This window comes from Geospiza fortis, unplaced genomic scaffold (genome assembly GCF_000277835.1).
Source record: "Geospiza fortis unplaced genomic scaffold, GeoFor_1.0 scaffold162, whole genome shotgun sequence".
Classification (NCBI taxonomy): Eukaryota; Metazoa; Chordata; class Aves; order Passeriformes; family Thraupidae; genus Geospiza; species Geospiza fortis.
Window position 1 is genome coordinate 2,282,766 of NW_005054316.1, and position 12,842 is coordinate 2,295,607.

Here is a 12,842-nt window from a genome sequence, read left to right on the forward strand (position 1 = left end):
CTAAATCTACTAATGATTCTACTCAATAAGATTTTCTGACTTGCTTCCAAGTGGATTTTGGACACTACTGCCCTAGACATGGACATAAAATCAAATCATTTACCTCCTTGGATGTTTAACTATATAAGCCAGTTTTTAAATCTCAAGATATTTCAGAGCCAGTTTTCTAAAAAAAGGTTTCCTAAAGCTCATGCCCATTTAATTAATGCAGTCAGCAAACAACTGTTCATATTAAGTAATCCAGAACCTTTCCTATAAAAAAGCATACTAGAAAAACAAATACATTTCCTTTACTGCAGAAATACTTCAAGAGCCTTCAAGACAATGCTTCGGTTTATAGGAAAAAATGCACTGTGCCTTCAACTGCATATTCACTGCAGTTGCAAAATGACCAATATTCACCATCTGCAAAATTACCATTTTCATTTCAAAACAACTTCCCAAAACCTGGAAAAATCTCTTAAGAATTTAGGCAACAAATTACCTCTGCAAGTTAAGGTTTAATTCCTTCCTTTCCCTCATTTGAACAAAGGCAGAACAGTCCAATTTAAATAAATACTAAAGCACTGTTAGAAAAGAAGGACCTCTAGGAGATACAAACTTCCAGTGCAGCCTTTTCTTGCTAATGGATCTGTGGCAAAACAAGGCTTACTCAAACATACCTACAATGCAGAAGGGTTACCAATATTTCAAAGATATTTTAACTCCATAATCCCTAGGAGCATAAATTATGAGGAATATTTATGATCCAGCTACTTCCAGCAAATCAATACATAGATATGACCTTCAAGCACCATAAATAAGTCCTCTCCTCCATGCTTGCCTACAAAAGCATAAATAATGTATTTCATAAAAGCCCAGTTGAAGTCTACTCCCCAGCTCGGCAGCTGAAATCTTCCTTTCCCTCCCTGTTTAGCTCACATCCAACAGCAGTTTGTTTTTCTCTCACTACAGCTTCCTTACATCAAGGTGAGTGCTTAAGCCACCTGCACTCCAGCAGGTCAAGAATTCATTTAGTGCTTCCCAGTCCTAGGCTGAGATGAGCAACAAGCACTGCAATTTTCAAGCCTGGTGGCTCCAAGAAAATTCTGGAGCAAGACTGATGATCTAAAATGATGATATTTGGGAAGACTATTTCTCCCTTAACAACGTTATGGTCTCACACCATTTTCAGTGTTCAAGATTGATTAGTAGAGCCACTGAAAGAACAAGCCATAAAAGTAAAATAAGGCCACTTGAGACAAGCTGCCTTAGCACTCAAATATCAGAAATCCACAGGCACATGAAGCAAAAGCAGCAGTTTGAATTTCCACGTTTCACACCAGTAATGAAAACTTCTGTGGTCCTTTTGTGACAGTCTAGCTGACCTGAGCAAGGATAATGTTTCTTCACCAACAGTCTATTTTAATTGCTATGGTAATCCATACTGACACGACATGCTGCATTTCAGCAACCAGATTCACTTATCCAGGAATGGATCTAGCAGTACCAGGGATTAGCTGCAGTATATCTCTTTAAGAAATGGGCTTTACAGGAATCAAAGTATCTTCCTTAGAGAAGATCAGTCAAGCTGCAGTGAGACCAACAGTGACAAGGAGGACCCATCTGAAGCATGACTGGACTGCCTCCATTAGCAAAGAGCCATGCAGGTGCACCATTTTTCCATTTCTGTCCAGTAATTGACTCATTCAATGCATCCAATGGTCAAACAGAAAAGCTGAATAATGTTGTTTTACTTCAAATACACATGGATCCCCATTCTCTTAAAAAAAAATTCCAGGGCATCAGTCAGGTCCCCAGGCTTATGTCCCCAGAAGAGACAGCTAGAGACCCAACAGAGCAGTCAGATGTCAGACCGTTCTACAGACCCTGGGCCCTCTTTGCTGCCCAGCTCTTCATGGGAACCTTACAACGTGAAACAGTCTTTCTAAAAAGCATCAGATCTAAAAGCTGATACTGAATGCCCTGTGTGACAGAGGGCAGCAGACCATCTATCACCTGCAGCTGAAGCCACACAGCACTAGCTGTGAATGAAGAGCACCACATCATGATTTTGTGGTGCAAGTCTCACAGGGAGCCAGAGCGTGTTACCACATGTATTGGTTCTGGGTTAAAAAGTTACAAAGCAGTCAAAAAGATTTATAGATGTTAATTACAAACCCTTATATGCAGGAACTGAAAAGTCCTTGACAGATGACCTAGCCCTCAAGCTTGTTCAAGACCTAAATTACTGCTTCACAAGAATCTTCACTGTTATTGCCTAAAATATTAATGTAATTACCACAAAAACAAGTGTTTTTAAGGATGGAGAGGAGAAATAAAAGATATTTTAAAAACACCACCAAGAAAATATCCACCAAGTCACAACAAAAGCAATCAAAAAATATCTGTATCCTCAAATATTAAGACATACAATTTTCTGGGCAGTCAGTTTTATCAAACCCTGACATTATATCAGTTGCAAAAGTGTTCATCAAGATACACACATGCATTATCAGAAATACCTCAACCTTTGTCTGTTTTATTAATATTCATTGTGTAGAGTAATATCCATTACATGAGGGCAGTTATCCCTCTCTAAGAACTTGAGGCAGGAAAAGACAGCAGAGTAGTTACAATATCCTGACCACAGGATGCAGAGGCACTGGATTTAAGCCTCAAACAAGGCTTTTATCATACCTGCAACAAACTGATATTAAATCTGGCTGTTTGAGTTAAGCGTTTTTAAAAAGGGTTACATGTAATCCTCATGGATCAAGACTGGCAAGACAAACTTTCCTGAATCAGGCCCACAGCCCAGATCGCAGTCTAACATTTGGGTCTGAAGGATGAGATCTTTTGGACCTATGATGACTATGTAGAAATCCCAAACTACCATATGCTGATAATTTCCTAACAAAAAATGAATGCTGTCGTTGTGAAACACTTCTTTCCACAGAGGTGTCCAAAGAAGATCACTAGACTAGATTAAACTCTAGTGTATGAATCTCCAAAGTTCATACACACCATTAACTGTTTGTTCTAAGAAACAGAAGCCTCATTTACCTGCAGTTTTTGTTCATCCTCCACACCTTGCAGCCCTGACAGATGGTGCTCAGCCTCATTCAGCCACTTCATTAGACTATCATGTTCCTCCTTATACTGGGAAAACACTGGAGAGAGTTCCACCGCCTGCCTCCTTTGAAATGACCTGCACTCCTACAATCCAGTGTATTGGAAAATATGGTGTAAAAAGAGGGAAGTAGCGAACAGAATAGGTCTTATTTATTTGAAAAACAAAAATACTTGAGGGATTCATTTGAAGGAGCAAATTCCAAAATATGCAATACTACTAATTTATTTTTGTAACAGCTGTATTTTCTTTATCTGCATAGACATGTAATCAAAGCTGCCTGATGGTCCTGCCCTGCACCTTTGAACTACACCTCAGCTTGTCAACTCTAGCATGATTCAAACAGGGGAGCTAAAAGGAACATCTTTGTTCTAGACAAAGCCATTTTTAACACAGCATGTGTATGCAAGCACCACAACATGCTGCAGTCACTGCTAGTACCCTCTATAGGAAGGAAGTGGAATTTGGGAGCAGGCTTGATCACACAAATGGCTTCTGCTGAGAGGTTGGTATGTTTGTGTACATGTGTATCCATAGTCACTCTTCACACAGCCTGGTGGTGGAGATAAACCTCTGTTCAAGGGTCAGCAAAGACAAGTGAAGCAAATGGCCAACTCAATGCACCCACCTATCTGGGTCAATACATAGGGTGGCCTTCTGTGAAGCTGTGAAAGGGACTTTAAAAATCAAAACCATTCCCCCAAAACCTAGAAATGGGAAAATTCATATTTTGGAATTGCAAAGATTCAGAGAGTCAGATTGTATGCACATACATTTAACTCTTTCCCAGAGAATCACATATGCTGAAAGAGTCATAAGTTATAAAATATGGATTACAGGTTGCAAGTGGGATACCAAAGGGAAAATTGATAAATGAGCTGTAGTAACTACCATAAGTGTACCTGCAAACTGTTGTACTTTTTCTGCAGAAGCAACAACTGTAGGCGGATCTTCTCTCTCCTATGGTCCTCCATAGGCTGCTGGAGCAACTGCCCTCCTCTCTGTAAAACTTCTTCAATCTGAGCTCGCTCTTGATCCAGCTAAAATTACACAAATCTCTTTTATCTACAGAAATTAATTTTAGAAACGTTAGCTGCTCAATTGTACCAAACTTTTCTCTTATAATCCAAATGGGAGCCAAACAAATTCAAGCAGATATTCTCCTCAACAACTACCAAATCATTAAATCCAACTTTCCATAAACTTTATAAAGAGATGTACTGAAAGAAATTTAATGAGCCAGCAGAATGCATTCACATCAATCGGGTATTATGACTTTAGCTCCATTTCTATTCTAGGTATTCCTTGACAATAATAAGCAAGCTCAGAGCAGAACAGCACAAAATTTAAAAATCAATAAATATAAAAACAGTATAAAAGGAAGGCTATGTTCTATAGCCATAGGCCCTTCTATAGAAATAGTTTAAAATTTGGGTTCTGTAATGTACATGGCATTTTCCATAGACTTATATCCAGCTTTCCAGCTCAGTTTATAATATTGGAGCTGCTTAAAAGGAAGGCAGATAGAGTGGACTGACAGGAATTTACCTGATTTTGTAGGCAACGAAGCCATGGTGGACGAGATGCTAACAAAACTATGGCAGTTTTATATAGGTGAATAGCAGAGTCTAGATAAGAATCTAGAAGATAAATTTTGTTCAAAGCTTTTATTTGGACTTCCCAAGATAGAGCTACATTACAAGACTCTTACTTGCACCTTACCTCAAGCATCCTCTGAGCTGGCCTATGCACTGCGATTCATTTTATCATACCATTTTAAATTTGAACTTCATTCAAACATCATTCAGATGGAGGAGGGATTTCTTACAAAGAGCTACTTTGAGTAGGAGATAGAAGGTAGATAAACAAAAATCATGGTTCACTACTTGTATTCTATAAAATTGTTGTGAAAATACCAAATCAAGTATGATTAGTTACACTCAGCCCAGCATCCAAGAGGCAATAGTTATGGGAAAAGTATTGGAAAACTGTGCAGGGTATTCAACAACCTAATAGTTCCCTTCCTTTTCTACCCTTAACTTAAAGACATTTCATCAGAATTCCCCCTCAAAGTCTGGAGCAATGCAACATAGGGACAAAACAAAAAGTTATTTATTTAATTATTTATTTGTTCCATTGCTCACAAACCTTTTCATCTTCCCCACTCAACTCCAGATGCTTTTCCACAACTTTTAACATATTCTGTATGTCACTTTCAAATTTGTCCAGGTCTAGAAAAGCCACTCTAACTTCCCGGGGCTCTGACATGACAGGAAGTCGTTCTTGTCCAACAAGCATCTGCAAAGCAAAATAAAACCTTGGTCAAGCTGAACCTTTAGTCTGAGCTGTCCCATACAATCCTGCATGAGCAGGTATATCAGTCTGCAGGACCATTAGATATAAGTCAAAAATTTAAGAGTTATATGAACTGAGAGATAGCTTGAACACACTTGGTAGTTATTACCAAGTTTCTACATTCAAACTTCAATCTGAGTATTCTGTCCTCAAAATAAATGAATCATCTCCAGTCACATTAGCTTATGGTATTGTTTCGTAGCTCAAAAATATGTACTGCAATATATACAATTTTCTGAACAGTTGTTTGTAAATTTTCCTATGAAACACAAGTCATCACCTGCTACTCAGGTAAAAAAAAAGCAGCTGGTCTAAAAATCAGTCTATTTTTCACATATAAATACCTACACTTAAAGGAGCACTCAAAAGCAGCAAAGTGCTGCTCTAATAAACAATGACCTATCCACTACAGCCAGTAACCATCTTCTTGGCACAGATTCCCCAAGCAAGTTCTGGGGCTCATTCATCCTCACCTTGGCACTTTTGATGTGCTGAGAGACCTTCTCAAAGTTACGGTTGAGTTCTGCCAGTTTGGGCTCAACAAGTTCCCGGCAGGACACGCCCCGACCGTTCATTAAGATGACGGCCTGGTCACGGACATTATCCACTCGGAGACTGACGTCATCTAATTCAGATGTTAAACGCTAGGAAGGGAAAGAAAATGAAAATGGTCATCTCCTAGGCAAGGACAGAGACATCTGAAAAAAAACAGGAAGCAAATCTGACATCATTCAGAATCCATGAGTTGACAGATGACACAGCATTTTCTACCTTCACAGTTTCCTCCTTTTGGCTAGCTGACTTCTTCTCAATTTCATCCAGTAAGGCTTCAGCCTGATACAACCAAGTACTTATGTGGGCAACATTTTCATCAAAAATTTCCAGCTGGCCCTGGTGATTCTGGAAAAATATGAAAAAAATGTATGAATATGAGAAACTTCTAAAAAGCCAACAGAAAAATCCTAACAACAACAAAAAACCCCACAAACCCAAAAAATTATCAAATAAATCAACCCTGCCAAAAGGTTATGAGTAGAAAGATTGATAAAAAAGTGGTTAGGACACACTTTGGAATGAAACACTGAAAATTACATCATACATTTCGTCTTCAATAGTATTTACAAAAATTCAATTTTCATTCTAGACCCTTTGATAATATAATTTCTAATTCACAGAAAGGGAAATAGAAGTAGCTGAGGTAGTTTATACAATTAAAGATAGACAATGTATTACAACAACTAAAAACTCCACAATTTTTTCTATCAGCACTAGCAGGTACAACAGTATCTACTGTGTGTGGTTGTTCGGGTTTTTTTAATTGGAAAAGGGATTATACCAAACTTACAAATTATAGCAATGAAGTTTTGATATTTTACTGATTGCATTAAAATATTCCTTCCTCTTCAGAAAAGTAACAAAACTGTAGACATGTTAATTAGGTCTGCTTTCACACACAGTCAGAAATTGTAACATTAGGTGCCCCAGACAGATACAAGGTTATTTTGTGTATCAGATTCAAAGAAGTAACAATCTGTTTAAGCCTTTCACCAAAACAAAAACGTAGACACGATTTGCTGTTTTAGAATGACAAAACAAAGGGAGGAGAGAAAAGAGAGAAGGCCTGTGAATGTGCTTTGTAAGGTTAAATTGCTGTTTTGCTACATGGAGCTACAAATTTCTTGATGTTGATATAGAGAGCACAGACAATACTTGTCACCAGATAAGAACATAATCTAGAAGTATTTAGTTATGGATCATCCTTACAGCATCTACACAGAAAGGTAAACTACCTGACTACTACCTGACTACTGGAATTGGATTACAAAATTAACACTATCACCTGCAACAGGCACTGGACAGCAGGCACAGGGTTCACCATCCATGTATACGCTAAAGTTGCCACAACTCCTGCCTTCAGAAGTCCCTCATATGGGTTGATTGTCATAACTAGCTAAACAACACCAAAATACCTTATTTATATAAAAGCATCAGTCTGATACTACTATCAGATGTAGACTGTTTCATGTCCATTTACCTTAATTAGCAGCTTTAGGTGTATAACATGCTTGGGCTTTCATTTTATCAGCCAAAGACATGCTGTTGCCACACTCAAACACTTGCAGTTATGGTCTGTCCAAAAGAGCAAGAGACTGACAGAGCCACAAGCGCTTTGCTGAGCACCACTACAAAGTTATCCATTGTCCATTAAATAGCCATCATCTGGGTCTCAAGGAAATCTATCAACACAAACCCACTCTGTTCATGTTGGAGCGACACAGAGGCTGAATATTCAGGCTGAATAAGGAGCAGCACATGCAGCAGCCCAGTTTTCCATCTTCCTCATGTCTTAGCTCTCCATCTACAGCATAAACAGATATCCATTCCACATTCTTTTAAGTGCATGAGGCATCATGGAAGCTTTACTTTTCAGAAAAGTGAGACAAATGAAAACTTCAACTGCTGCGCAGAGGTGGAAGGAGAGCTACCCTGAATATTTTTCATGCATGCAACTTACCAACAAGGTGTCACACCAGTCCTCAGTCCAGGTTCGAACTCTGCTCCAGCCAGCATTAAGGACACATAGCTTCTCCTCCAGGACAGCCTCACTCCCTTCCACCAGAGACTGGAGTGCGGTGCAACTTTCTGTGATGCTCTTCAGATCAGCCTTCCTCCTCTCCAGCTCTCTCAGCACATTCTGAAACAAGTTCAGCCATTAAAACTACACTGTTCCCAAACATGGGGGAAGCGGACTTTTACCTCCACAGGAAACAAATATATTGTAGGTGATCTTCACTTGTGGAAAGAATTACACCAAGTGTAATTGCCTTCTGTTTACAGTCACTCTCTGTAGATAGTGATCTCATTTTTTAAGAGAGAGTGAGAGCACAATGCATGTAAGTGTCCTGAACAACTTAGGGACTCTTTTGGTTTGTTGTCTTAGATCATGTTCACCGCTTCTTTTCATTATATAGGTAAAGCAAATGCATCACACTACATTAACTACATTGCAAGTCCATTTTTAAAAGTCTTTTTTCTGCATTGTAAAGCACAAAACAAATTTCAAGAGACACTCTGGATTCCTCCATTTCTTTTCCTATTGAAGTACTTTTACAGTTGGCAACAAAGAGAAACATGGTAGGCCAATGCTAAATATTTTTGAGAACTATCACAACTTATTACTGTAGATGTTCAATTCAGTGGCTACATAATAGAGAATCCCTATTGTTATATTATCTATATACAGAAATGTAAATATATGTATCTTTAGCTCTACCCTTTTTTCCAAGTCATCTCCACTTTTCAATAGTTTTTTTAATCTAAAAAACACACCTTTTTTGAAAGTAGGCCTCTGACATGCAAATTAATCAATATGTCATCTTTTAAATATCAGCACAGAGTTTCCATGTGGAAAACAGACCTCTTGCCATACAAGATCACCAATTATTATTGATGATATCTGCCTACTTAGACAGTTCTTTGATGCCAGTGTACAGTGTGGTGAAGAATGCACTTAATCACAGCCAGCGCCTGGAGATCCTTGAACATACTATCTAGGAAGTAAGTAACTTATTCCTTTATGAGAACTTATTATCTTAGAAACAGAAACAAATACTCAAGTTACTACGTTCTAAAATTTCCTCAAGACAACTTGAAAACAGAAAGGACAGCTTTGTATGCAACATATAGGACTTGTCCTCCTGCTGGTGCAGCATAAGAATCTTTATTTGCATGGCTTACAAATGTATGGTATACTTCCAATAAGGATTCAAAAGTTCATTCGGAGAGGAATCTTGGGGATACTGCCACAGCAAAATCCTAGCACTAATAACTGCTAGTCCTGATTGAAATGACCAAGAACAGGTTACATTAGACGAGTGTGTAATTTGGTGAGTTTTCAAGTCTTAAGACGGCAGACAGACCCATTTCAGAAGTAAAAGGTGACAGAAAAAAAGAAAAAAAAACTGGAAAGGTCAGTACTGCTGAATTCTATCAACTGACACTTGCTGGTAACTCCTAATAATATCCAAATTTCTACAGTATGAGATAATATTCTGAAGAAAGTAACTAATACTTTTTCCTGTTTCAGTTAAAAGCTTTAACTTGTAGGTGAAAGAAAATAAGGAATTACAGTAGCCTCTTATTTTGCAAAGTCACAATTTTGAAGACAAAGCTGTTTCAATGAAAAGTTACAAACTGAATTTTTCATTGAACGCACTTTTCATTCAATGCAATTTCAGTTGGTTCTACTAGTAAAATATTTGATCCAGTCCACAATTATATTTCTGATAATTTTAAGAATATTATAATTGTGAAATGTGTAAGAGATACAGTAAGTCTTAAATACCCGTTAGTACCAAATATGTAGAAGTATCTTAAATATTTCACTGACATTTCAGGTTGATACAAAATGCCAAGATGAAACAGATCAGACTCAGTAAGGTACTGAACATGAATTATTGATTCTACTAAAATTTCAGGATGTGGGAGATTTAGGAACAAGTTACAGGAATTTAAATTCCCAGCCACTTCTACATAATATTGGCATAATGTCAGAAATTTTTTCTACCAATATTTAGTAAGCATGCTTACTTTGGCCCAGGCAATTTCTGAATCTAGATCAGAAAGCAAGCTCTCTGAGGTGGACTTCTGCACGAGGTCAGCCTCAGTGGTAGCCAGCCACTCTGACAGAGAGGCAGACTCCTTCCTCATTTTGCGTGCCAGCTGAGTTGCTCTTTCCAGGTCTTGTTTTCCTTCTGTCACCTACAAAAAAAAAAAAAGGAAGGAAAGAAAGAAAAGAAAATTAGATTTTAAAAGATAGCAAACACAGCTAAAAGATAGCTAGCCAGCTAAAATATCCACCTAAATATATAAAATCCTTGTATCTTAAAACTGTCTTGCTTTAAGGAAGGACCCTAAAAGGAAAGATTATAAGCATCTGTATCTTATTATATGACAGAGTATATAAATAATTTTAAATTGAGATACATCTAAAGGAGATAAAGAAACCTGCATACCAATTTATTTATAGCTAGCAATCACCAAACTGATGTTTATCACTTGATTTTGGTCCTTTAGCTGAAACTCAAAGGAACGTAGAGTCTAGTCACTCACATAGGTAAAATTCAAGTCCTCCTAGTAATTTGTAAGGGCTGCTAGCAAAAAATTGTAAAGAAAAATTTCACTGAAAATCTAGTCTGCCCTTAAAAACATATCAGTAACATAAACATGAAATTTGAAGTTTGTCACAGTAAAATAATTTGTATTTCACACCAGTTACACAACTAGTCTGGTGAGATTTTAACACAGACTTGAGAAGAATTCCAAGCATCATAGTCAGAATCAATTGACATTTCACAATATTGTGCTCTTTTCTCTGCTCAGAAATAAAAATCATAGCATTATACTGCAAGTAACTCTGCCTTTCTACCTTTTCTTAATTTCTTGTCAACATGCCTTCTAGAATCCACAGCTTCGTGGATATTCTCAAATTCACAACTGCAAAATTTCTTAGGACCCATTCTGAGATATTCCAAGACTGATCCTTTACGCCCAGCTTAATTCATAGAGCACTGAACAAACACAAATCCACTTGGGATTCCACCTTAATTTAGGTAGAGAGTCCTACCTGCCCATTAAGGGTTTAACCACTTATAAACACTTCTCTTGGATAAGTAAATATTCAACTAATAAGAAAATTATGCAATATTTAATGCAGTTCATGGGAAATACAGGTTTGGTGCATTTTCTATTTCACACTGAGAGCAACCATTTAGATGGACTACAATTCAAAACCATCATGATACCCAAAAAACCTCAGGTTGACTTACATTTCTCACATCATAATCTGACCATAAATTATCTTAGAGGACTTTAATGAATGGTAGGTCAGATTTTCCAGGGCAATCAAAACTCTGTGAACCTTCCTTTCTTCAAGGCTACCTCTCCTCCAGGGAGGTATATGTAATATTTAATCTCTCAAATGATTGCTCCTGGATGCAGCAACTAACCTACATACTATCAGCTTTAGAATCAAACTTAAAACACCATCAAACAGCAGAGAAGTGACATGCAGACAAATATTCATACGTTTATTTATTTTTCTTACCTGTGCCCCCAAGTCATTGTAAAGAAATTTCAGTGCTGTCAGTTGTTCATCCATCCCTTTAGGATTATCCGTCTGCTGTTTCTGTACAATTTGCCTTCCTGTCTTGATGACAGTTTCAACTTCCAATTTCACCTCACTGAGGGTCTTATAGAGTTTCTAAAAGCACAAATATCTTATATTGGTGATCAATTTGTAGTGCAGGTTTTCTGACTCTGCTTCCTTTGAGGACCTTCACTTCAAATTGCACTTAAATTCTGATTTCTGATTTAATAGCAATATCTGACAAGAAGAGTCCAAACTCCTGATGATATTTTATTCTGATAAATATCCTGATAACATTTTATTCTAGCTTTTATTTTCAAAAATTAATAAGATCAATAATTTAACAGTGTTTACTCCAAGGCTAATATTGTGATCTGTACTTCATCTTAGTATTTTCTTTTGATCAAATACTAATGACTGTGATGCATCTCCAGAACATAAGGATGAAGCAGGAAATGGAGTTTATAAAAACTCAGCTGTTCCACCATATCTATGATCAATAGCCCACTGCTTTTATGTCCTACAAGAGTATCAGATTTTTAGTTATCAAGTGCTCTGTTAGCACTTTCCAATGAGCTGCAATAGCTCCATGATGACTTTAAGCAGAATTTCCTCAGAAGAGAGTTTAAGCAACAAGAACTAGAAGAAAAAGAAGCACCCCCTCGCACGAGTCATGAACATTGGATACGTACCATGCATTTCTCCAAGTGAGCTTGGATTACATCTGGGTCAGTATCCTTCACATCCAAGACATGAAGTTCTGCTTTTACACCATCCAACACCCTCTTGCAATCTAACATGCGCTGCTCAAAATTGGCTGGTTTCTGGAAAAGCTGATACTTTGTACATACTTCACGGAGCTTTCTCTGTTTTAATGAATATTATGTTGAAAGATTGTTTTAAATTAGTACCTGCACTTCAAAAAATAACCTTTAAAGCATCTCACACCACAGATTATAATCCATCATGCCACCACAAATCAATATATATGGAATTTTGGCTTGGCAAATAATGGTGCCATCACCTATTCCTATTCTCTACCTGAGGTGCAAGAGAGACGTCATTCTGTATCAAAAGCTTTAAAAATACCCATTCTACTCATATACAGAGATTTGCTGACTTTCTGCACTTATCCCATGACACTTGTGAAATTCAAGCTTCCTTGTTCAATTCATCTAGGGCTGTTTGTTTCCTTATGAAAGCACATACTATTTTCTTCTGAGGTTC

The 12,842-nt window shown here is 37.5% G+C and overlaps 1 protein-coding gene across 1 annotated transcript in view; it reads right to left on the minus strand.

The window, feature by feature from the left end:
* Positions 1 to 12,842, minus strand: part of UTRN (utrophin) — a 341,542-nt gene that overhangs the window by 212,560 nt on the left and 116,140 nt on the right. Inside the window, 9 exon segments of the mRNA XM_014306655.2 lie at positions 3,046 to 3,198; positions 4,015 to 4,152; positions 5,261 to 5,410; positions 5,941 to 6,111; positions 6,239 to 6,367; positions 7,983 to 8,162; positions 10,058 to 10,228; positions 11,574 to 11,729; positions 12,308 to 12,481. Of these exon segments, the coding sequence (XP_014162130.2) occupies positions 3,046 to 3,198; positions 4,015 to 4,152; positions 5,261 to 5,410; positions 5,941 to 6,111; positions 6,239 to 6,367; positions 7,983 to 8,162; positions 10,058 to 10,228; positions 11,574 to 11,729; positions 12,308 to 12,481 (1,422 nt within the window).